The 26,315-nt window shown below is 40.9% G+C and overlaps 2 protein-coding genes across 8 annotated transcripts in view; one reads left to right on the top strand and one right to left on the bottom strand.

Moving 5' to 3' along the window:
• Positions 1–6,853: 6,853 nt before the first annotated feature.
• On the bottom strand, positions 6,854–19,604 carry RCN2 (reticulocalbin 2). 2 transcript variants are annotated; one of them, XM_054215180.1, is made up of 7 exons: positions 19,448–19,604; positions 19,263–19,368; positions 16,310–16,506; positions 13,657–13,770; positions 12,372–12,468; positions 10,128–10,270; positions 6,854–7,662 (listed from the first exon to the last, which is right to left on the bottom strand). In XM_054215180.1, the coding sequence occupies exons 1-7, from the start codon at positions 19,550–19,552 to the stop codon at positions 7,510–7,512; spliced, it is 915 nt and encodes a 304-aa protein (XP_054071155.1). In that variant the 5' UTR covers positions 19,553–19,604; the 3' UTR covers positions 6,854–7,509. The 2 variants fall into 2 exon arrangements, with proteins under 2 accessions (XP_054071155.1, XP_054071157.1); XM_054215182.1 differs by having other exon boundaries at positions 13,657–13,758.
• A 4,014-nt stretch (positions 19,605–23,618) lies between these two features.
• The window catches only part of SCAPER (S-phase cyclin A associated protein in the ER), a 163,810-nt gene continuing 161,113 nt past the window's right edge, over positions 23,619–26,315 (top strand). For 2 of the 6 annotated variants that reach the window (XM_054213746.1, XM_054213745.1), the window contains exons 1-2: positions 23,619–23,723; positions 25,709–25,784. In XM_054213746.1, the coding sequence (XP_054069721.1) occupies positions 23,668–23,723; positions 25,709–25,784 (132 nt within the window). In that variant the 5' untranslated portion in view covers positions 23,619–23,667. The other 4 variants (XM_054213747.1, XM_054213749.1, XM_054213748.1 and 1 more) reach the window with 4 other exon arrangements.

Here is a 26,315-nt window from a genome sequence, read left to right as displayed (position 1 = left end):
TGCCGCACTTGGAGAAGAAATCTTCCTAAAGCGTCCTCTGCACAGGAACGTTATTAACAAATGCTGTATCTCATGATTGGGTTAACATTTTGATGTGAGCAGCCCCAGTTGTATGAAGGCTGGAAAGGCTGAGCCCAGGAGGAAGCTCTGCAGGGCTGAGGGAAGGGGAGCAAAAATTAATGAGCCGTGCTACGCTTCTAACAGCTATAATGAACATCTACTGAAATCACCTTGAACTTCATGAAATTTTCCCCTGCAAAACAGTTCTGCAGACACATTTGTGCCAAACAGAAGCATTTGCAGTGGGCAAGTGAGTGGGACCAGGGTGGCAGTGACAAGTGATCAGCTGCTCCTTTGGTTATTATTCCATTTCCTTTGGAAACCTGCAGGGCCCTTCATCTCTCCTTCCTCATCTTTTTAACATGGCTTTTCATCTTACCTCTGCGTACAGCTCCACTCAGAAATTCAGGCGTGTCAATAAGAAGCCTTAATTGGAACGCTTCCCCGAGAGCCACTGCAGCTTCCTTACCACCCCTGCTCTGAAAGGTTACAAATCACCTCGTTATCTGTTTTATCTGCTTGAGAAGGCCAAGAACCAGTCTCCAGGCCAGAGTATTGGGGGGTTCTTTCAGTAATTAAAATTGTTTCACAACAGAATGTACCTTTTGAATCTGTTCTGCAGTGCAAAGTGATGGAAGTTTGATTTTTTTAAAAAAAGTTCATATTATTAACTCAAATTTTGGTATGCATCAGAATTGAATTGTCATTAGGGTTTCGTTAACTGTATACTGCTTTGAGCAAAGCTTTTTATTAGGGATTTGGGTTTGGACCTGACAGTACTTAAAATATGAAAATAGGATCTACAAACAGGGCTGTGCTCATCCAGGGCTTCAAGCAAGACATTCTTCACAGTTAATGTTTCCGATTTTGGGTATACTGATGGAGTAGACAGTAAAGGGGGGGTCTATGAAAAGCATTAAGGCAGTATATAACGAGATGCGCAATAGTCAGATAATTGAGGTACTAAGCTGGTTGTATTTTTCAAAACTCCTCAGGTATGTTGTGGTCCCTTGGCATCGTTGTTAGTGAAATCAAAATGGAGAACAGCAGGCACTTCTACAGCCCTTCAAAGCCTCTATAACAATTACATCTAAGAGATACGGCTTCACAATGGTTGCGGTAATACAGCCATGCTCAAAATTAACACAGTTCCGCCTCTGGTGTCTTACCGAGTCCTAAAGCTACAGATACCAACAGCAACGAAACCACTTCCAGAGGAAAACCACGGCTAAAATACACAAGCGTTCTACCAGGTTAGTCACGCCTGCTGTTTCTATTTCCATACAAATGGCTGTGCAAATTTCAATGCGAGAAATGTTAGGGGCTTTCACGTTATCCGCAATCGTGCCAATGTAAGAATTTTTAAATCACCTCGCCTTCTGTGAGGAGCCAATCTCTGTTGCCATGGAAACAGAAACGGCGGCCTCTGAGCATCCGCCTTGCTTTGCCAGTGCCGGCGGTGGCTGGTTCAGTGTGCTCCGGAGCCCGCCACATCAGCCCTGCTCTGCTCCCAAACACGCTCCCTTTGCTTCTCTTAGAAGCACCTATTGGAACATCCTCCCAAAAGCTCTGTTTCACAGTTCAAGGCAGTAAAATTGACAACTGACATAAAGATTAATTGCATATACTGCATTCTGAACCAATATCTAGCATTTCATAGCCGTTTCCAAGGGATGCCTTCACCGAAAGGTGGACCCAGTCCCTGATGAGAAAGATAATCATAGTTTTTGCTGCCATTATGAAGCACATGAATGGTTTTCCTCTAAAATTAACATTGTGATACTCTGTATATCCTAAAATTATTGTTTGTATCACAGAAATGTGGGGCCGTTTTGTGCTTGGTACACTTTTAAACTTGGTCAGCTACCATCCTTACACCTGAAAGTGCTTCAAAGACAAAAAAAGGAGAAGAGAAACTGTGGTAAAGTGCAATGTCAAAGGCTTGATCAACACGAAGAGTATCTGGTAGTTCTTTGGAGAGAAGCATAACCCCTTTGTGAAAGAGAAAGTGAAAAGATTTGGGTTTCCATCTCCCCTTCTTGCTGTAACTTCAGGTACCTGCAGTAAGATGCTTTTTATTTCTCTGAGACATCTTTTATGTGTTTTAGCAACACACTTGCTTTCTCCATCCCATTAATTCAGAGGAAATCACTGTTCATTTGCAAGTATTGCATATTCATTAGCCAAGTAGGCAATGCTTCCAGCGCTGAAGCAGTTTCCACTTCTCAGAAAGGACTCTTTAAATACTGCAATTCCGGAAGGAAAGCAGGCTTCAAGTTCACAGAGCCATTAGACAGAAGTTTAGGATATGCTTTGCAAAAACATTATCTTACCTGATGGAGGCTGCAGGGGGTCTGCACAGAGGTGGCAGCTGTTCGGGCTGGCATTTGCAAAGATGCTGCTATGTTTTGGGGAAAATCACAGCATTTTTAGTTGATCTGAAACCATTGGACCTTTGTCCAAAATATACCGCCTCCAGCAGGTCTCTTGCTGTACCAAATGTCCCTTTAGTAACACAGTGAATCAGTTAGCATCATGGGAGGCAACAGTTTAGATTCCTTTGGCATGTTTTAGGAAATACTCTGCATGTTTACTCATTTAAAACAATTGGTGATGTTTCTATAATTTTTCCTCCCAGTAGAAATGCAAAACTGTAGCAAGTCAACAGTGAACATCTGAAAGATCTTTTCAACAATCGTAAAAAAGCTAAACTTTCCTAGATACGTTATTTGCATGTTGATTACTGTAAACATGCTGAAACATGAAAGTGTAGTTGTTTTAATGTCCAGACAAAACATAACTTGCCCGGTTCAGACAAATGAGTCTCAATCAGCACTGTAATCCTCCGCCTGTTTGAAAAAACACATACTGGGATATTTTGCACTTATTCCTACCAGGACAGCTAGAGAGAGGAACGGGGATTCTGCTTTAAGGACCAAAATCTTGTGTTACTACCCTTTAGTGTGACTTTTGTTCCCATGAGAAGGGCACAAAGCGCTTCACGAGGAGCCCCACCCTCTGTATAGAGATAGTATATTTACATATACGTATAATATATGCGTTGTAACAAGAATAACTTCTGCCTTAAAGCCAATCTTGAGATCAGTGTTCACCTTCTGAGAGGTTTTTCCTGTTACTTCTAGCAAGCTCCAGGATAATTCTAAGACAGAGGAGGAAAGGATAGCTTGTAGTTGGAATTGCTGGATACTCAGAATAACTGATAATATATAGAAAAATAACACACCTTGCCAAATGGTTTAGCTAGGGCCACTTTGAAGAGGATTCTTTGTGCCTCCTGGTCTGTGCAAGGCAGGGCCGTGCTGCAGTCTCCTGCTCCAAGCGGAGCTACCTTCAAAGTCACATCACATCGCCCAGCACTTTTTTGAGCTCCCACTGTCTCCAGGGTGGAAATTCTTCCACCGCCTCTCTGGGCCCGTTTCATCGTTGAACCACCACTGCTCTGGAATCTTCATCCAGGCGGAATTTCCCTTGCTGGAACTTGTGACTGTTGCCTCCTGCCCCTTCACTGTGCACCTCTGAGAAGTCTGGCTTGTTTATACCAGCAACGTTATTGTCTGTCACCCATCTGCTTCCCTCGAGGGGAGCTGTGCTTTTCGTAGGATGTGTTTTTGTAGATATTAAATGAGCTGCTTCGCGTCCTGGAAAACTTTGCAAATCTAAGCTCCGTAATATTGATACTTCACCTACTTGCTATCATATTATTCTCTCTTTGCTCTGTTCACCTGACATTTTTACATGCAATGATTGTTTAGAGATCAAATTTTGCTAGATCCTCGATTTTATAAATGGAGGGATTTTGGAACAAGCAGCCAAATTTTGTTCTTTTCATTGGGTTTAGCTAGTATTTGTTCCTCTGGAAGTCTCTCTCACTTAGGTATCATCCAAATCATCCTAATGTGTATCCCTACAGAGCCGGGGACTGCCTCCGAATTAGGGATAACTAATTTTGAGGATAAGGATGAAGTTACCTTGCCAACAAAAGCGCTCAGTCTCTCTCTAAGAAACCTGTGTGGTTATTGCAGGGAGAGAAAGTGCTTTTACCAGCTTTAATATTTGAAATGGGAATATTCCGCTTACAAAGTGAGATCAGGTGTAACAGACCTTCAGTACAACGTGTTGAAGCAGGATGCCTCTTCCCCTCAAACCACAGTGTACTGACAAAACCTGACACTTAACCTTCGCCATCTCTCTTTTCATTCTTCCTGTAAGTCAAAGCTAAGGTTTCAGTTGTGAGTTTGATCTTTTGGGGTTTTTTTGGACTGGCTGTTTTGAGCTGTTCGGCTGACCATAACCTGAGGTGCGCTCATAAAGCTTCTGCAGGTGGAAGTTGCGCCATTTGATGGAATAAAGCCTGATTCTTCAAAAGGGGATTCTGGGATGAAGTGTAGCGGAATCTGCTCCTGCTTCCTAAAATAACCTGTTTTCATTTGTTTGGTGGAATGTATAATTGGAGAGAAAATGAGAAAAGAATCGAAGTCCCACTAGCGGCGGGACAGACAGGAACACAGAAACACTGCCCAAGTATTACGTCCCGAGGAAACCAGGCACAATCAGTCCCCTGGTTTTTCAGTCTGTCTTCTCAGCTTTCAGAGCAGCCTGTGCGCTGTGTGTTGCTGGAGTAGACAAAGGGATGCAGAAGGAAGAACAGGTTCGTTACTATGCCATTAAGAGGTCTACCTCATCTGTAGGACACCACGGTTGGGGGCTTTTTGAAAATAAACCAGCGGTTTGACGTGACAGAACAGCACAAGCCAGTCCTTCATTCCATCTTCACGTTTGAGCACCTGTGGTTATAGCTAAAGCTTGGATGTCGTGGAAAAACTTCTGTAAAACCTGGCAGAGGGGAGGGAGCTACCAGACACTGCTCTCAGCCTTCACCAAACACAGAAACTTGGAATTTTCTGCAAGTAACAGGGCCAACAGAAAGCACAAAGACCAGGCTGCCCTGGGTGTGACTTTCGCAGGCTCTGGTAATCCTGGATTCAGTACCAGTCGTTCCTCTATAAATATAGAGAATAAATTATGCCACACTGGAGCGCTGAAAATTTCTGCTCTGACTCGTTAAACCTGAAGCTTTTATTTAATTTCTATCCATAGCGAAAAGGTGTAAATTCATTGCACTTTTTCTCAGTATAGTTAAAAAATGCTGGGTAAGGGACTGTGTCAATGCATAATCCTGGAAATCCTGAAGCTACTCTCATGCAGAACATTTGGATAGACATTACTGAATCTAAGCGGCGGATTGCCAGTCTGGGCAGCCTAAACACTAGATTGAAGTATCAAAAGCCACAAATCTTTCTAAGATTGTGAAAGCACTATTAGGTTTCTAATCCTAAAGTGAAAGAAGCCTAATTCTAAAAACATTATCAGAAAGCAAAATAAGTCGACATTAATTTACTCTAGGAATTACAGAAACTCACCAGAATACATTATGAAAGGATTGAGTTTAGCACTTCTCCAAATCCACATTTCAGTTACATTAATGATTATATTGTTTCTTTTTAAGTACTAGTGTTCTGTGCCCATAAAATTACATTAAGTGCTGCAAAGTGACAAAAGCTGTAGTCCTCTTTCTATTTTACAGTGAGCTAAGCTCCAATAATACCTAGCATGATCTGCTTACAGAAATACTAAAGTAAGTAAAAAATTGGATGTTGGGCACAGACTCTGAGATGTGGACTGTATAAATGTATGCTGTTTGGTATTGTATAGTCTCGCCATACCTCGTCTAATTCCTGAGTTATGCAAATTACTGCAAGCCAGCAAATGACTTTGAGCCAAGCCAAAGAGCGAAGGACAGTGGCATCCTTCCAAAGGCATTCCTTCTTCTCCTATTTTGCAAGCGGAATTTTCAAGTTGGTAACAACATTTTTACTACTGAGTATGCAGTTGAATCTGTCAGTAAGACTTGCTTTAAAATGACATAAATAACAACAACAAATGGGAAATCTGGGGTATATTTCAAACCAACAAAGATGACAGCAACTTTTTGTTTAAATATTCCTGGACATACTGGATTTAATTAGACTTTTTTTTTTTTTTAAATCAGATCCCACCACCAACATGGCAATACTTGTACTCACATTCCCAGGGAGCTAAAATAAACAAATATGGATAGAAAAAAACCCAACCACTAAAACTGAAAAAGCGTTTTGAATTTCTATCACTATAGTATCTAAAAAAAAAGATACAGTAAAAGTATGTAGTTTTGTTCTGAATCAAAATTGCTAGCCTTCTAATGGTGAGACTTCAACACTTCCGTCAAAAGGCAGTTCCTGTTTGTTCTGAGAATAATTACGAGGTGGTATATTGGGAAAAAAGCAAGGCAGAACTAGTTGCTTTTACTCAATAAAAGAGAGCTGGGAGGAAGGAAAATATTGGTTGAGGAGAACACTGCAAGAGCGTTGCAGGAGTTCGTTATCTAGGAATTAAAACCAACCCTAACACAGTCCACACAATCTATTCTGCAAGGCTTTCTCTGTGTTTAGAATACTCAGCTAATTTCTGTGACCTTCTAGGACATAAAATGCGAATACAGGTACCTTCCTAAATTGAATCTGTTGTGCCTTTAACCTTTCGGACTATTTCAAATAATCACACAATGGGACAGTTTCTAGCACGGGGGAAGCTTCTAGCAGCTTCTCACAGAAGCTACCCCTGTAGTCCCCCCACTACCAACCAATACAATTCTGTACATTGTGTACATTGTTCTTATTTCAAGGAGTTGCTACGGGTGACCCACAGTAAGCAATAAATGGACAAAACACTGAAAGACAGAATATTTTAAGTTTTAATTCAACAAATGAAGAGGGTCTTAGCACTGCAAAATACCATTGTATTGCTAATGCTGTAGTATTGTACATTAAAAACAAGTATTGTCTATAGATGTAAAAATACCAAGTTTTATGATACAATAAAACACAGTATAGAAACCATTTAAAATTAAGTAGAAACCTCTTAAACAATTGAGGCATTAATCTAAGTGTTTCTCCAAACGTATTAAATAAAACACAGTTAATAATGACCCTAAACATCCCCCCATCTTCCCCACTCCCCACCCTAATTAAACTGATTAGAAAAAATAGTAGTCTCTCAGTTACTACATTCTGCATTCTTTCAGAATCACTTAGATTTTCCATTTTCTTCAAGTACAGTAGAACAACTCTTCACAATACCGTACTACCCCTGAAGTAATTTATTTCCCAACACTATATAATTTTGGAGGTAAGTACTTAAGATTAATTTTGAAGGCTAGAGGAGGCCCAAAGAAGTCTGCAGGATGGCAATTAAATTTTGAATGCAAATTATTTACACAAACATTAGTGTACTGTAATTACAGCATAAAACTTGCAACATAGCTGATGGGTGCTTTTAACAAAAGCTCCAAATGAAAGAAAGGGAAGAAAAACAGATTACAAAATAAATAATCTAAAGTTCTTCATGGTAGAAACGTTCATCATGAAGCTGCCTACCATAATCCGTTGCTTCACTGTTAAGAAACAAATCCTGGTTCTTAAGAATTTCTGCTTCAGAAAGCTTTTTATCATCATTCAAATCCATTTCTTCAATAAGGTGAAGAGCCTTTAAAATAAATGGAAGACCACATGCACAGTTAATAGATAAGAGCACTTATAAATAATGCTTTTGGAATGGCTTTGTCAGAGCCCTGCCACAGCACCATTATTTGTAACAAGCTAGCTGAGATTATACATTCAGAACAGAGCCTTTCTTTCCTCGGTTTGTTTCCCCTTGCCTCTTTTATTTGGTGGCAAAATCGTAATAGCAAATCTCTACCCTCGCTATCAATTCTAAAGCAACAAATCAATGTCAAACCCATAGCTTTACTTTGAGGGTGGAAGAGTATTAAACCAGCAGAGATTAATCGCCTTCCTGGAAGCACCCATGGTCATTGAAATCCACAGGTGAGTGCAGTACCTGTCTTTAGCATATGATGTGCAGAAGATGCAAGCTCAGCACATCATCCAGAAACCCTGTGTTTTCAGAGGGCCCCTCAGGACATGCAGCCACTGAATGACACCTACAACAGCCAGTCCTTGATGCATGAGACCTCAACTACGATTTGAGCCAATACAGCCTTCAAGTTGAGCATCCTCTTTCAGAAGTGCACACCAGTTGTTTCAGTCACATATTTACCCTCTGTCTGACAAGATAAACAGTGTTTACAGCTCTCAGGATAAGTGGTAGGCACTCTTGCATTCAACTCTGGAGGTGTCTACCGTGCTAAACCATTTTTTATTTCCTGAACCTGTGGAGACTCACTTTTCCATCATATTAAAACAAACAAACAAAAAGAAATAGAGGAGTCCCAATATTACATGGTTTTTATTTGCTAAACATCTACAAATACAGTGATCTAGAGAATCCTTCTGTTCCTACGTTTTCTGATTGGTTTGGCTTAACATAACTGCTTACTGACTTTTTTTTTTTTACATTAAATATTACTTACATTTAAGCTGACTACATCACCAAAAAGGACTGAAGAAAATAACACGGACTAATGTCAGCCAAGCAGATTTTAAAAGCACTCTGTGCGGCAAAAGCTAAAAGATTATTCAGACAAACATCTTGGCAAAAATTCCTGGAGATGGAATGTATAGTAATTTTTCTACTTTTATGTTATTTAGCTAGCAGGTTTCTCAAGTCATTTTGCAATGCCAAAATGAAACTGCAACATTCAGCTTTCAAACAGTAGTTGATGACTTAAGTCAGTCTCTTTAGGATTGATGACTTTGCTAAGCCCTTATATTAACTGAATAAAAAACCAGCACATTAGAGAAACAAATAAAAAACCCGATTTCTTTCAGAACTACAGCATGGCCTTCCTGTAAGCTAAAATTTAAATGAATAGCGAAGAACTGCTAAAAAAACCCCAGCCAACCAAGCAAACCAACACAGGTGTGGATACACTCGACACCGTACGGAATTCACGTCAGTTAGAGCAGTGCTGTTTCTGTGAAAGAACCAACCACCCTCGAGTGTCAGATGTTAAAAAAAGTCTGTGCAAAGCCCTTACAGATACACATTTACAAAAATACTACTAGAGCAACTTAGCAGCTCAGCTTCCTACAAGGTTAGATACGTGAGCGGCCGGTGCTGCGTGCTGGCCACGATGCTTTTTCTGTCACCAGCAGAGATGAAAAAGGATGAGGTGGGACCTCAGTAATGAGTTGGCCCAACACAGCAGATGGGCTATTGCTGTTGGACACAAAGCGCCTCCTATCTTCACCAGGAATTATGGAGACACGGGAAGACCTGTTGTTCCTGCCACTCTCAACACCAAAATCCTCCAGTGCAAAGGAAAGAGACTTGGACAGATTAAGATAAAAAGTTACTGTTGGAAAGGCAGAAATCCTCTCTACAGTGAGCGACTGTAAAGTCTGCTTATTAAAATAGGTTGTTCTGTAACACTCAGTGCTTCTACTGCCTGCTACAAAAAAATAAAGACAGCTAAAACGAGAACCCACTTAAACCTATTACGGCATTCTATCCTCGATTAAACCATTTTAATTATCTTCACCAAAGTTTGCATTACAGCATGTTGAATCACGGAATGCTTCCATTTTCTTGTACTTATGAAAAGACAAGTTTTTAGTTCTACAAATTATGGTGATTTATCCAGTTAGAAGAATCATGATTTATTTTTGTTTTCAAAATTATGCTGTATCTAACAGCTTCTTTTAGTAGTATATCTCATTAGATTTACCTACAATAACTGAAAAATAACTGATGAAAATGCTATACCCTTAAGTCAAACCAGATAAGCTATTTAAACATGTAGAAAAGCGCTGTGTTAATTTACAAACATTCATACAATTAATCAGAACTTCAAATTTCCCTAATGCAGTTAGAAGACCTGCATTCTTTGTCAAACTGAAAAAAGGTTAAGAATATATGGAAAGATTTACTAAGCATTATTTTTTCAGCTACTAAGATATGATAAATCTGAATGCACCTATCATTTTGTTGCGATACCTTCAAAATTCTACTGCATTATTTAAAATCTAAACAGCAGTCAAAATACATACCTCCTCTTGTGCAATACCCTGATTATTAGGTACTATCCAAGACAACAGCTCTTGAGGGTTGAGTTTTCCATCATTATCCTTGTCATAGTCATTCACAAACCGATCCTTCTCAACGAGTATCCACTCTGGATCTTCCCTTGCAGCTAGTAAGACACATTTGTCAAGTTACAGTCACTCCTTACCTTAAAGCAGATGTTTCCACCTTTTCTCCTAAGCAAATTCACTTAATCTCATAAAGTATATCATAAAAGTGATTTCACTAAACAAAGGCAAACAAAAGTGGGACAGACTAGTCCCAATAGATTAAATAAATGCATCTGTCTACATAGGAAAAAAATACTTGTATAGATTAAAACAGAATTTAAAGCCAAGGTAATATTAAGATTGTAAATTTACAGTTGAACTAAGCAGACATTAAAGTCAAGGGTTACCATCAACTGAACTGTTTATTTTAATATCCCAAAAAAGTAGGTAGATAACTAATGTTTTGCAGTATATGGGATTATGACATTCTAGGGCCATACGAAGTTTTTGGTAACGTTCTACTGTCTGTTTCTCTGCTTTAACATGAAGGAAGGTCCATCTGTGACAGAAAACAGAGAGGGCAAAGCTCTTGATTAGCGCAAGCTCAAGAGACTCCGGCCAACACTGCAGGCTTTCACATTAGTTTACTCTCTATCATTTTTTCTCCTAAAACACCTGGAATATATCCAAAGCAATTACATTTACTGGTTTTATTTATTTGTTTATTTGCATACTTGATTTTTACTTACCCTATGCACTGGCATCCTGCAACCTAGCTAGCAATCTTAAACTTGTCTCTAACTCTTCAAGAAATTTAGAAGCAATTCATTATACTGATAAACATTGCAGACAAGTATGAACAGATATTAAAACTTCCTAAATCTAATGGAAATCAAAAGTAGATGGCATCACAAGCAGATAAGTAACAGTTTAAAAATAATTAGGTTTCTATTATAAAAGAACAGGAGTGAGATCCCTCTCCTTCCTTCCTTCCTAATATCTAGTTTACAAGTAAATTACCCTTTAATGTCATAATTCACCATACACTGTTGCCCAAAACAACTAGACAATTATGAAACCAGAGCCACTATTAGTCATTTTCAAGTGTGCTGCAGGAACATTGTCTGCAGAAGAGATGGCCATTTGGAGAAAAGCCGAAGTAGTTTCTACAATTATAGCTGATTCTGAATTCTTGCTAAAAAGTTTTAATGACAAAGCTGTTATCTTCTCTATTACTGCAATGACCCTAGCAACATCAGTCAATATCAGTCAACATCAACACCTTTCGGATAGACTGCCTTGGAAAAGCTTTTTTCAAGTCAGAGCAGGAAAAAGATAAAGAACCCTGTATTGCATCAGAGATCTAGTGATTTTACTGGCTCTGGCAAACAAAGATGGTTATAAAAGGTGAAATTCCAGGTGGTTGACTGGAGTGAAGAAAAACTGACTATTCCTCTATTTCTCCATATCCTCATGTGGCTTAAACATTTTTCCCAGCTTGGGTGCCAGTCCGCACTTAAGAATTAGCACTCCTTAGGACCAAGCAGACTTTATCTTGTAGCAAATCAAATACAGCGTATAAAATATTTATCTATTTGCAACATAGCTAGAGAAAAGCACTGATAAACATCAGGTGAGTGTGCTTTTTCTTTTAAAGAAGGAACACAGCACATTTAAGGAAGGGCAAGAGTGGAGAAAAAAAACCCAAAGGGTGAAAGCATATCGGATTTTGATATCTAGTACAGTGAGCAGACTCCTTACACTTCCCCTCCACCTCTTTTAAACACACACAGCTTCAATCCTTCTAAAGCAAGGCTGACAGCTGCCGCCTTAAGCTGATAAAGACCAGGAAAGCTTAACCTTACATTCATGTTGGCTGATTTCACAGATGTGTTCAGTTAGCAAAACTGCATCTTATTTCAGCTGCATACCTAGCGATGAGGAATATGCTTCAGTCTTTAGGAAAACAAGAAGTAACTTGCAAGGAAACAGTGGAATGGGCTACACACAAACTACTGCCAAATATATATAGGGCAGACTGAAATAATGACCTACTACGCCCAGTACCAGGAAACTGAATGACTCTAAAAGACGGGATAATGCTACTCAGACCCTGTATGCGGAGGTGTAAAAAGCTGAAAACAGAGGTACATAAAATTCACACCATTCCAAAAGCTTTTGTTCCGTTCCTTCTCTTATGCCCCCACCCTTTTTCCTTACTTGGGTCTCTTCTGTAATCACCAAGGAATTCTTCCAGGCTAACAAATCCATCACCATCTTTATCATGTTCTTCTAAAGCCTCCTGAATGACAAAGTCCTTTTGCATACATACAAAAAGCAAAATATCAATTTGTGAAAAATTAGGAACTCGTAATCAAGAGAAACAGCAATAAATCATTTCAGAGCAATGAGATATTCTTTAAAGTAAAGACTCACTCATTTCAAATCTGCTTTTCTGTTTTAGGCAGACTAGTGCTAGTGGTTCCTGTGCAACAAAACATATCTGTTTTTAAGAGTTTAGCATGTCAGGTTTCATGAAAACCAAATCTGAAAGGTGAATCCTTCACCATAATTCAGAACTACACAAATAGCTGCAAAACATGCATTTGTACAAAGCTGCATCATCTCATTTCACTTTTCTTTTTTCATGTGATGTATTCACAAATTTGCATTTTTGCAACTTTATGAAATTGTTAGGAAAACTGGTTGGTCTTTTGGGCCTGTGTTTCCCAGTGAAGCAAGGGTCCCTATTTGTGTAGTCTTGTTTGTCCATCATCAACAGTTATGTCAGCACAAACAGAGGCTGTTTGCATAGCGCTCCTCTTGGCAGTTGGCTCTGCAGCAGCAGACAGCCAAAACTGCAGGCTCTACTGCAGAAAACCAGCAATGTACTTCTAACTGGGGTCAACTGTCGGTACTGAGCTGGAATGACACCAACAGTCACAGCAGTGACGAGACAGATGGCCAACGACAAAGTGCTCCTGGCTGAAATAACAACCCCCCAAACTCTGAGCACAGTACAGTCAATATTAAAGCTTCAGATAGAACTGAATGCTCTTTTTTGGCCAGAAAAGTGACTCTTTAAGCAAAGTGAGAGTAACCAGCACTTGACCTTTTCCTGTGCAAAAAAATCTTTCCTTTAAGTCCCCCTAACCAGAACTGAACTCTGAACTACGCATGAAACTTCTTCAAGCTAAAATCTCACTGATGTATTTCCAACCAGTTTAGAGATAGCTATGTCAGCCCAATCCCAAAAGTTTGGGATAGTTGTGCAATACTAGTTCTTGAAAGAGATTTCGAAGAAAAGCACTGAACTACTGCTCCAGCTCCTGACCTCCAGCACAGGATCCACAACACATTACCTAATTTTTAAATTTGGTCTGTAAAAGCAGTACACGTAACTGCTCAAAGGCACACTTCCTGTGCTTGCATGTTAATGCACATGCATTAAAAAGATGCTGCATCTACATACACAAGCTGCTAAAGATACCCTCCTAAGTCTTACCGTCATATACTCCACTTCTTCCGGATGTTCAAAAGCAACAAATTCATCCACGTTTAGATCAGGAACATCATCTCTATTAGCTTTTTCAAAACGTTTTTTCTCCTTTAAATGAAGCTTAGAAAATAGATTTAGTTAGAGCACTTAATGAAAAGGAAAAACAACATTATAGTAGCTGGCTGCAAGCTCATTAGAATGTTAATTGTTTCACTTTACCTACTCATATTTCACTGATGTTATATTTTCACTAAAAAGAGCTCATCCAGAGCAATGAGAACAGCACTTTTAATTGAGGTAGTTTTATTCTAAGAATTGCATAAAAACTTCCTTTTTTTCCAATTTAAGGATACATTTAAAACACGCTCTTAGCCAAGGCTTCAAAAACACAAAAGGGAGATAATGAAAAGACCAAGAATTCTTGTCTTTATACATGCTTCCTCTTCTAAAAGTCACCAATTCCCAAACTAACCTAGTTCAGTACAATGATTATAATTAATAGTAGCCGTTGCAAATTCCAAAATTAACATTTTCAGGCCATTTAACCTTCTGGATCTAAATCTCATTTATATCAAGGACTGTTTGTAGTTCAATGACAGTCTTGAAATATCATATATGTAAAATGTCTTTTCTGAAGCCATTTTAAGAGCTGAAAGATTAGACAGTTTCCTTTAACACAAGACTGTTGTCCATTACACCTGGACATATTTCAAAGCAAAGTCACTTATCTAACCTGTTTTAAGCATAAATATCAACATGCCTTTTAAAAATAAAGAATATCCACAGTAAGCAGGCGAGTTCTTATTTCTGAATGTCTTGCACTTGTTTCTGCACCACAAATATGCAAAAATTTTTGGGGTTTTTTTCTTTCATTTTTTACAGTCTCTTTAGACAAAATAAAGACGCACACCATTGATAACTGATCTGTACTCACTGCATGTGAGTAGACACTGCATGTGACAGGAGATATAAAAATTTTGCAATCCCATGATTGAGTGTGTTGTGCTATCACTGTGACTATGATCTGGAGAAGGGAACAGCCAGCAAACCAGAGATCACAAATTCTTTTAAAATAACCATTTGAAATTGTACTTCTTAGTTTATATCCCGTTTATTTGACACTTCTCAAAATTAGGCTAACCTGATTAATACAGAGCATAACACGCAACAAATAAAATATAATTTAAGATCCTAACTATTCTGCAAAATAATTAAATGTAATTTTAAAGAAAAGCTGACCTTAGCCAGGAATTTAAACAGGAAGGCAATTCAGAAGGACTGACTACAGAAAGTACTAGACTGCAACATGAACTATTGAGGGAAAAAGCCTGTTTGTCAGTGTTTTTTTGAGAAGTGATGAACAAGGCTGCCACCTTCTGGTAAATTCCTATGTTTACTTGATGTCAATTCTAAATCAATACCATAGTCTAACTCTTCCACATTGATTAGAGCGGGATCACTAATTTCCAAAAGTAAGGAAAACGCTGAAGATGGCTGGCATACAATGCTTGTACAATGCTGCTAATTTTGCTTTTTACAATATATGTTGAAGAAGTCAGCAAGCAAGAAACCCTAGCAGGCAGTCAAACAAAGCGTAACATAAATGAGTAGTTCTAGCTCAGCGTATATATCTATGATGGCAATATCTCAAACACGGGATCAATATTTTGACTAGTAGTTTCATTTAAAGTCTTTTTGTATTTTAAAGCTATGTAATTGTTCAGTTAAGTGACCTCCAAAGCTTTACAGTTTGTTTCTTCTGTGCGTAAAATCCCCTGCCCGTTGCCTATTTTAGCTTCACTTCTGCCAACATCCTATATTAGCTACTACTACTTTACTAAAAGCAGACAAAGAAATCCTCACAGAAAAAAAAAATTCCTCAGGCCAGAATATTCTAAAAAAAAAAAATCACTTATTCTCTTTTGGGGAAGTATTTACATGTACTTATAAATGTGTAACTTGAAAGGAAACAAGCTGTGTGGTGATTCTTGGTGAACCTTCCCTCCTTGGCTCTCTCGCCCTTCCTTTCCTCTCTTAAATACCTGCTTTCATACATGCAATTTATCCATAATTTCTGTTGCTTATACATCCAGTTTTAGCTATCAGAGTTGCATTCTGATTGCTAAAAATGTCTGAATTGCTATTCTTTCTCTGAGTCTCTAATGGATAGAAAATGTTAACGCAGGCAATTATTGATACCCCACACTGAAATAACTGAAAAAGTGGATACAACAGTGCAATAAAGGGGGTTAAAGAGTACCAGGGTTTCCTTTACCTCTAACACCAGTGGTACTGGCCCCTGCTGAAGGCAGGACACTGATTAGGCTACAGACCTAATCTAATAGATTGCAGTCTTGTTTTAAGACCATCATCTTAAAACAAGAGACCATGCTCTGCGATAAGTCTGTCAATAGACTTATATTCCACTCAGCTAGCAAAATATACTCGGGAGATACGATTTCATTCTGCCTTTGTTTTGATGGTAGCAGTTTTAATATACCATTACCTTCCTTTAATTACTCCCCTATCTCAGATAGATGAAAGTGTTAAAACATGTGCCAGCTGCTAGGGTTTCTCTACCCATCTTCTTCTGTCACAATAAACAAACATTGCTGCCTTTTGCCAACAGCTTACAGAAACTGATGCTGAAACATTTTACCTGTCGAAATGATTCTTCTTCTTGATCCTCCAGGACAGTGTTCTCATCAAAATCAATTACACGATCATACATTTGCATATTATACTCCTTCCAAGACACTAATCCATCACCATCTCTGTCATAGTCATTGAAGTGTTGCTTAGCTTCTTGCGTAACATAATGTTTAAAAGATTGCTGTATCCAGGAACTCAGCTCATCTGTGAAAATCATTAAAAAAATAATAAAAGAAAAAAAATCAGAATCATCTGCACTATAAAAACTGTAAAGATACCACAGATCTTTTCAGCCTGGAATATAGTCTGCAATTCAGATGTAAGTATATAGGCAAGAAGTTAGTTAAACCAAAACAATCTGTTTCCTCTATCCTATGGTTTTTTTAAATTTAACTGAATGAGAGAACAGATCACAGCTACAGCCTTCAGGTTTTCTTCCATAGTACCATTTCCTCATTGATACCCTTAGGCTAGAGTTACATGGTTACTTTAATCTCATTTATATTGGTGATGCCAGAAAAAGTGTGATGCGTCCCTCTCTAATACACATGGAAAGTGGCAGGAAAAAATGATTCCAGGTAGTGTTCATACAGCTGCACAGCACACTGGATCAATAAAAACTTACCCCGTAAGAAGGAAGATTCTTAGTTTTCAGCTGAGAAAGTACCTTTATTTTGCTCACTGGGACCTGAACAATGGAAGTAAGAAGCTTGCCCCTTCTGGTTGTTGCTGACATGTATGTCAGCTTGAAATGATTATGTGGCCACGGCTTTTCAAATCTGAAGCCAATCAACACAGTACGATCCTTTCACTTTTTTTTTTTTCCCTTCAGAGCTTTACGAAAATTATGCTGAATATGGTTTAGACAGACAACTCTAAACCTAACTTTGTACCTAAAAAACATTGTTCCCATCAGTTTTTGCTTTCTTTTGAAAAATTCACAAACTGAAATAAAGCTAAATTCACTGCCATTGCCTTAATTACCCAAACAGGTACCTTCCCTTTACTTGGGGCTGAAATCAAGCCTTATATATTTTGGAAATGCTTTTAAGCTACTTGTTTTTATAGGAACATAGCTAAAAGAAATAAAACTTAATATACAGATGAATTAACACAAATACATTAAAGTTAATTCATTTAAAGAAGACTGGGAGAACATATTCTCTCAGTATCATCCAGTCATTTTCAGATGCCCGGGAGGGGAAGACAACTTCCTCTGCATTGCAAAATCATACCGCTAAATCAACGCAACTGAAATCCTGCTCTGAAGAGTCACAGTGACTAACAAAAAAATCCTACAGAAATTACTACTTTGGTGTAGAGAAGTCTTACAACATTTTTTAAACACTGAAGTATCTTGTTCTATCCTTCTTGGCAGAAGTGTCAATACAACTTTACTAGGTTTACTGAAAGATCTTTGAAAAGCAGGCAAGAGATTTTTAAAAATATATTTTGAGTACTGAATTTGTGTTACCAAAGGAACCAACTTCATAACAGATTCTGTGAATTGATGGAACATGAGGAGGCACGCACACCGTGTTTTGTAACCACTGAGGCTTGTGCACAAAACCAGCATTGCCTTACAAGAAACTGCACCATGACTTCTTAAAGATGGAGTTATAATTTATAGTATGGTTTATTTCCCAGCATTTAAGGCACAAACATCTGAGCACATAATGTCCAGTGCCATTCATCAGAAATGCTTAATTCTCTGACATTAGAAAAGCGGCATTAATATATCACATCTTCTCTCACTGTTAGCCTCCAAATGGAGGCACCACTAATAAAGAAAAAGTTCTCAAAAGGGTGTTCTGCAATACACTGAGAAATAACTGAGCTGAAAAAGCTTCGATACCATAAGTTTCTTAGTGTAAAAACACATTCCACTGTGAGTTTTCCTTTGGGAAGTGAGGGGGAGGCAAGTTTCCTTTAGACTAAGAACCAGACGCAATACGGGAGTACAGGTGGAATTTCTACACTTTAAAATAGACCTTATGGCCTTCACGTGGTGAGCTGCCTCTTGTTTATTACCGGGATTACCCATCCCACCAAAGCTACATACTGTCTCACCTCTACACAGTCAGAGGCAGGCAAGTGTGCAGTTGATTACTTCAGGTATATAAAGTGAAAGATGTTCAAGAGATACAGTTGATCTTGTCTTTAAAACCAGATTTTGTCCTCTCACCTAGAAAGCTTCTTGCATGTTTAATATCATGTTAATGAATATCACCGTTCTGGCGTTTGAACAAAGATTCTACTTGCTCTGTGTAAGGGTGCGTGAGAGAGGCTTCTGATTTTTTGTCAAGATCACAGCAGAACAACAAAAATACATTTTTGTAACGAACTTAAAAATTAAGAAGTGTCATGATGATGTACTGAAAGGAAGGGCATGAGTTTACCGTGGAGTTCACAAGTTTGATAAAAATCTTTCTGGGAGGAGACATTTGATACTATATTGTGATGAAATCAATGTATGGTCCCTCTGTGTCACTTAGTGTCAGCAGGTATTGAAGCACATGTACGTAGTGTTAGGGCTGGAGTGTAAATTCTTTGCCTCTTAACTTGCTGCCTGAGTGGCACAAACAAGATTCCAAACACAGAATCGAAGCGGGTTCAGATGTGCAAGGAGCAAAGCTGGTACTTGCAACGGAGTATTGCTCTCACCCACATTACCTCACTCCTTGCGTGTTCCTGACGGCCCTCACTTCTTCCACCACATAAAACAGGAGCCTTATGGACTGGGATATCCTCTCTATAAAGTCTGTTGGTGTTTCTGACGCACCGTGCAAGAGGGTGGTTGTGTTTTCCATGGAGATTCTCCACAGCGTACGACCCACCGGCTGTGGCACGGGGAGAGCCCATCTTTTTCCTTCCCCGACGGCACCGGTCCCGGTCCCGGTCCCCGCCCGGTGAACGCCCTCCCCACCCGCGCTACCAGCTCGGCGGCCGCCCGCCGTTACCCTTGGCGAGGAGGCCGTCGCCGTCCGAGTCGATCTTCCTCACGATGGCCCTCAGCCGCCGCTGCTGCTCTTCCGGGCTGAGCCGCGCGTACTCCTCCGCCTCCTCCTGCGGAAGAGCCAACCCAGCGTCAAACCCGCCGCCCCCGGCAGCCTTCCCTCCCCGGCCCGGGCGGCCCCGCTCCCACCTGTCCGCCGAGCAGCGCCTCCCGGTCGTACTCGGCGCGGTGCTCGCCCTGCGCCAGGGCCAGGGCCAGGCCCAGCGCCAGGCCCAGCGCCAGCAGCCGCCGCATCTCGCCCGCCGCGGAGGGGACCGGCGGCGAGGGGCGGGGAAAGGGGCTGCGGGAGGCGGGCCGGGCGGCGGAGGGGGCTCGGGGGCCCCGCCTGCGCGGAGGGTCGGGCCCGCCGAGGTGGCGGGAGGGCGCGGGGCGGCGAGGGCTGTGGGGTAACCCGCTCGGCCAACCCACACACCCGCGCCCTGCGGCTGGTTGGGGACAAGAAACTTTATTCTCCTCTTTCCCAATCCTTTGTGCTCTATCAGCGGAAGATTCCAAATACCATCGAGAAATACGGTAATTCTCCAACTTTTCAGCATCAGACTGACGTGAGCGCAGGCAGAACTTCAGACAAGCATCAACGAACCCTGGCGTGAGGGCAGATTACCAGGAAACGAGCAGGGTAAAAGTGTTATAGCGGAAAAACCCCAACGTTTCTCTTGCTTGAGGACCCAACTTGCACAGAAAACCCCCTTCTAACACAAAGTTAAACAACGTGTTATAAGAGTTAACAAGGTCACAAGGCTACAGATTCTCACAACTGTTCAACACAGATAATAGAAAAGAATGCTGTAAAATAAATTGACCACTCAGACAAACTAAAAATAAAAGAAATTCAGCCTCATTGACCACTCAAACTAAAAATACGTGGAGAAAATGAGCAGGGGCCCTCCCCAGGAATGCCATTCCTAAGAGCTGTCACATGAAACTAGGATTGATCTGATCCCGAGCCCACTCAGGTCAAATTAATAATTTTTGCTGGATTAATTGAGATTTACGTAAGGCCACTGTTAGATTTGTTATTTTAACTATCAATATTAGTGTATTTCAGGAACTCCTCTTTTAAACAGAAAGAAGCGAGATTAGCCTACCTGGGTCTCCAGAAACGCAACTGTTGCCAGGTTTAAGCCCAGCCTTCAATTAATGGAGGTTGTCAGCTGTGCTCTCCTGCCTCTTCTGTGGCGGTAGCGATGCGCTGCTCCCTGGTTAACCTCAAATTCTATTAACTGTGAAGAGCTGTGACAATTCATTTTGAAGATCTGAGAGTAAAATATTGCAATAAATCAGTAAATGCGTTATTGCAATTTCCTGCCCATATAAGAAATGTCTTTCTATTAAAAATCAGTGAGTTAAGTCTAATACCTTTTATTGGTTTAAATGTCAAATTTCCCATCAGTATTTATATAAATCACATGTACAAAACGTGAATTAAGTCATGCTACTTGTGGCGTGTGTAGACAAAGCAAATCCTGTAAGCAATCAAAATAGAAATGAGATTTGATTGGTTTCTGAAATAGTATCAAAGATGCTTTGTCTTCTCTAATACATTACTAACACCCCAAAAAACCTCTTTGCTGCATATCTCAAGGGTTGACAAGTGTATCAGATTATACATTTCAGTGTCTAAATAACTGTAATAGCCTCCAAATAACAAATTCAACGTAGATGTGCAAAGAGCGAGTTTATTAACAATATGTTCATGTGCCAACATGACTGAAGAGGAGGAGGAAATACAAATAACTGGAACAATAGAGCAAGCAAAACCAAAAAGTCATTATATCCTATACATTAGGAAGAAAATCTGAAGCTCAGCAAGAAGGAAAGCATAGGAAATCATATTATTCTCTTGGTCGTTAGCCTGTGTCAAAATACAATCCAGTCACTTCCCAGCACGCAGCTAATCAGTCATACAATAGAATTCAAGATCATTCTGGTACGGATGCATGGAAAAAAGAAAAAAGTGAGAGGCTCTCATGTTTCCTCAATATATTTAACCAAGCGCCTAGCAAATGCATCATTATTGCAACTTCTAAGTAAAAAGAGAGTATCAGTGAAGCTATTTTTAAATAAGAATACAAGTCATGCTATGTAAAAGATTTTTTATGTGCTGAACTTTCTGAGTTTTCCACACCCCCCCTTCCCTCAAGCCAAATTGCATAAAGTCTTTCACAAATCTGCTTGGAGCTGTTCTTTCAGTCACAAAGCAATGAATGTTAGAAGGTCACGTTCAACACATGACTTCTCTATGAGAGCTGCAAATGTAAATCTCTTCCTGTTAAACTGTCAGCAGGAGAGCAGTTGTCCAGCAACATATACAGCAGTTTCTTAACAGGTATTCCTAGTGAGTGAAGTTTTCTGCCTGGTGTCTACTATAATTTCTTGACATTTCTACATTTTAGTTTTATAAATCACTGCACAACTTGAATAAGCCTTAATTTTCATGTGCTTTATACACTTTCAGAATGAATGGATTTACAGTAGCTTTATTTAGATAGGCTTCCATTTTGACATATTCTCCTAATTGTTTTTATCGCATGCAAACTTTTTAAGCTGCATACCAGACAGTTAAGTGCATCAAAGACCTGCATGCAATGATTATTCTTCCTTCTTCCATAAAGTTGTTGGATTTTGGCATGTGAATTTAAATAAGGGAAAAAATTGAGCAACAATTTACTTATTAAGATAATCAGGTTCAAATACTCTGTTTGGATTTCAAAATGGCAGTAATTTGCTTTACTAGTACCCAAATATGACTTTCTGAGTATTCTCATTAATTGCTTCGTAACACCTTGCACAAAGTATCCTGAAGTATTTTAGACTCTGCAGACATTACAGACCTGTTTTTCTACTTCTTTGCATTTAGTGCAGTTATTAATATCTGAGGAAATAGGTTATAAAATGACACTCTTCTGATGTGGTATCCGATGTGGCATTGAACCAGAATAGCAGGATTTGATGCAAGGCCCAGTGCCACGGTGCTCAGCTCAGCCACAGACCAAAGAGGCAGTTGTGGAAACTGAGACAACTGCCTGATAAATAATCAACAAGCTCGTTATTGAACAATGTCAGTGTAAAGGATTTGGATGGGACCTTCAGGGGCCACCTGGCTCAGCTTTCTGGGCTGAGATGGAGTGAAGTATACGTGCCATTTCTGAGAGATGTTTGCGCTGCTGTTCCTGGAGACTTCAACTGAAGCATGTATAACCTCCCAAGCCATCAATTCCAATCTTTGTATTAATGTTTTAGAGACAGCAACCTAAATTGTCCTGGTTGCAATTTAGGCCTCTTACTTCTCATCATTCCTGTCACAGTGGGCAAAATGGATTATTTTCTTTCTCTTCACAACCATGCTTTTACATGCTTGAACACTCCTTTCACATCCCCTTTTGTCTTCTCTTTTGGCTGAATAGATTCAAGTTGTCCAATATTTCCTCACAAGTCATGTTTTCCAGGCCTCAGATCCTGGCCTCAGAAAAGGACTGGCCTCTCCACGTGAGCCCCATCTTTCTCCAAGTATGGTGCCCAAGCTAGAGGCAGCACCCTTGCTCACACCTCACCAGTGTTAAACACCAGGATTAGCTCCCGTTTTCATAGAATCATAGAATGGTTTAGATTGGAAGGGACCGTAAAGATCATCTACTTCCAACCCCCTGCCCTGGGCAGGGACACCTCCCACCAGACCAGGCTGCTCAAAGCCCCATCCAGCCTGGCCTTGAACACCTCCAGGGATGGGGCAGCCACAGCTTCTCTGGGCAACCTGGGCCAGGGGCTCACCACCCTCAGAAAAATTTCTTCCTGATGTCTAATCTAAATCTGCCTTCTTCCAGTTTGAAGCCATTACCCCTCGTCCTATTGCTACATGCCCTTGTAAAAAGTCCCTCTCCAGCTTTCTTGTAGGCCCCCTTTAGGGACTGGAAGGGTCTCTAAGGTCTCCCCAGAGCCTTCTCTTCTCCAGGCTGAACACCCCCAACTCTCTCAGCCTGTCCTCACAGCATCTCTGTGGCCTCCTCTGGCCCCGCTCCAGCAGGTCCATGTCCTTCTGCTGTTGGTGTCCCCAGAGCTGGAGGCAGCACTGCAGGGGGGTCTCCCCAGCGTGGAGCAGAGAGGCAGAATCCCCTCCCCCGCCCTGCTGCTGCACACACTCGATGTTCTCGCTTTTCCCAGCTCCTCACTGGTGGGGTGAGGACTCGGTGCTGAGGGACCCACTGCCATCACCTCAGTCCCCGCCAGGCGGTCAAGGTGAGGGCACTGCCTTCACCGGCGCGGAGGGCGCATGCGCGGCCGGCCGGGCCGGGGCGGGGGGGACGGTACCCACAGACACGGCGGCGGGCGGCCGCTGGCGGCGGGATGCGATGACATCACCGCGGCGGGACGCGCGCGGGCGGGACGGCGCAGCGCGGCGGAGAGCGTGAGTGGCCGCTCCGCGCGCCCCGGCGCGGGGGAGGGGCGCGCGGCGGCGGGGCAGGGCGGCGCGGGGCGATGGCGGGGCAAGATGGCGGCGGGCCAGCCCTCACCCCCTCCTCCGCCCCGCGAAGCCCCCAGGCATTGCCCCTGCGGGCGGCTCCGGGCCCGCGGCCTTCCCGGGCGGCCCGGCCCGGCTCTGCGCGGGGCCGGGGGAAGGAGTGAGGCTGGTTGTTACAGGAAGCCTGTGGCGGCGAGCGGGGCCGGTGGGTTAGGCCTCGCTCTGTGGGGGAGGTTGGCCGGGCTCCGCAGCCCGCGGGTGTGCCCCGCGGGAGCCCGGCCTCGGCCCGGCGGGTGGAGGGGACCAGCCCCTCCGAATTAGGGTCTCCCGCGTCACCCCTGCCCGTCGTCGTGAGTGGGGTCTGTGAGGAAACCTCAGGGAAAGGAGTCTGTGAAGGAACCTGCTGAGGCTGAGGGAGATTTCTCTGCTTGTCTAGTCTTCTGTGTATGGAAGGGACAGGAACACTCTCTGAGGAAATTCACTGTAAACTCTTAAAAACTGCTATAAGGTGTATAAGTATTTCCATTTTAAAAGCTATTAACAGAGTTCGTAGTTTAAACTGGTGGCCTTCCTTTGCTGTTGGAGAGAAAATCATGGTTACAAAAGCTGAGAGAACAGTAGGTCGTGCAGCCTGCTCAGGGGTAGGGTTTCCCCTCTCTACGTGTTTTTCTAAATACAGGTTCTTGTTTCCAAATTATTTACAAATGCCCTCCTGTACTGGGAAAATACTTGGCCCCTCAGGTTTTTTCCCCAAATACGTGTCAATGTACTGAGCTTTTATTCCACCTTGATTCTAACTGAGTTAAATTGGTGGGCAAAACCACGGTTTTCTAAGGTAGCTCAGTGGTTGAGGACTCCTCATGCTGGGCCTGTCCTGATGTCTGAAGTGATGCTGAAACACACTCTTAATTTGTTTTGAAGAACTTGGCTTCTTTGACCAACTGCAGAACGTTTCCGTTTTGATAAGCTCACTAGGTTGTCTTAAAGGATACAAACGAGTGCAAATCTTAACAACTGCCTGTTTGTTGACATAGGTTTTGGCTATTTACTTTTAGAAAACCCAGCCATTTGTGAGGAATACAAGATGTAATATGAGAACAAGTGAACAGCTCACTGAAAGCAGTATCGTTACTGATAAAGACCAACAAAATCCAACTTTGGATCTGATGAAAGGTTAATCTTGTTATGTTACCTAATTTCTGATAATTTAGAAGTGTCTTTAACTTCTGGTTAGCGTCTGATTCTTCAGAATAAGAACTGTTGCAGGAGAGTGTTCGCACTCTAATCAGTAGCTGGCTAGCATTTATGCCAACCTTGAAGCTGAGGGTTTAATTTTATTTCAGTATCGTTGTCAGTGTTCTGATAAACCTATAAATATTTAGTCGTGTGCACTTGCATTTGTGGCAATGGTTTTGTAGTTCAAAACTGGACTGAAGTATTCACTTTCTTAGAGTTGACTTCTACAGGAATCATGACATTTTTTTTAAAACGAGAACAGAAGTTTTCCATTTTATTTTCTTCACCACTAATTATCTGATACCAATTTCTTAGTATGTCTCTGATTCATTTTTCTTTTTGAACTAATAACCAACTTGCCTGGCTCTCCCTCACAGGAAAGATTATTCTGCTTATTATTCACTATTGTAGAGCAGTCCATGCAATTACTTGTTTTAAAGTTTTAATATTCTTTGTACTGCTTACTATCTTACTACATATATGTTTATGTTTTCTGTAAGTTATTCTTTTTTTTTCTTCTTGGGCCTTTGGCTACTTTTAATAAGGAGCAGTGCAAACACTTTACAAATAAAACAATCTTCTGAAAACCTTACTGTGTTCATCTGATGTCCATGACCTAAATGCTGCTAAGAAGCTAAAATTAATTTTAAAAGTGGATTAAGTGAAAATAATTGATTGCATTTATTTTGACACAGGTATGAAAACTCAATGGGGTCATCCAAAAATGTAATAAGTGAGCCTGTTGATGTGGAGGAAGGCTATAACACGATGGTAAGACATTCAGCTGCTGTAACAGCGGGGTAGGGTTTTTCCTGCTGCAAGAAAAACTGATTTTTCATGTTGGAATTCATTGATAAATCATTTCATTTGTACCTTCTCTGAAAGTATTGATTCTAGAAAATGAATGACTTTAATTTATTAATGCCAAGATGAGAAACCTTCAAAAATGAATTTTACTGTGGAAGAAATTCGAGTATTTCTTCTGGTTTTGCGTCATTTCCAGTTCTGTCAGCATATAGGTTTTTCGCACTTTAGGACATTTGTTTCAGCTGATTCCCATTTTAATCTTTTTTCATCCAACCTGTGCTCTAGTGTAGGACCATAATGTTTGGTTACAGTAATAGGGTGGTGTTCTTTGATGTAGCTGAGGTTAGAACTGAATTAACTTTCTTCGAGAATGCAATGGATAAAATTGGTGGGTTTTTTTACAGCAGTATATTTATACTATGAACACCACTAAATCAAGAATCCTCATAAAAGGTCCTTTAATATTCATAGCCATGCAAAGAAGCAGTACAGACT

The sequence above is a fragment of the Rissa tridactyla genome, chromosome 9, assembly GCF_028500815.1.
Source record: "Rissa tridactyla isolate bRisTri1 chromosome 9, bRisTri1.patW.cur.20221130, whole genome shotgun sequence".
NCBI classification, from domain to species: Eukaryota; Metazoa; Chordata; class Aves; order Charadriiformes; family Laridae; genus Rissa; species Rissa tridactyla.
This window is presented reverse-complemented; position numbering and strand designations above follow the sequence as displayed.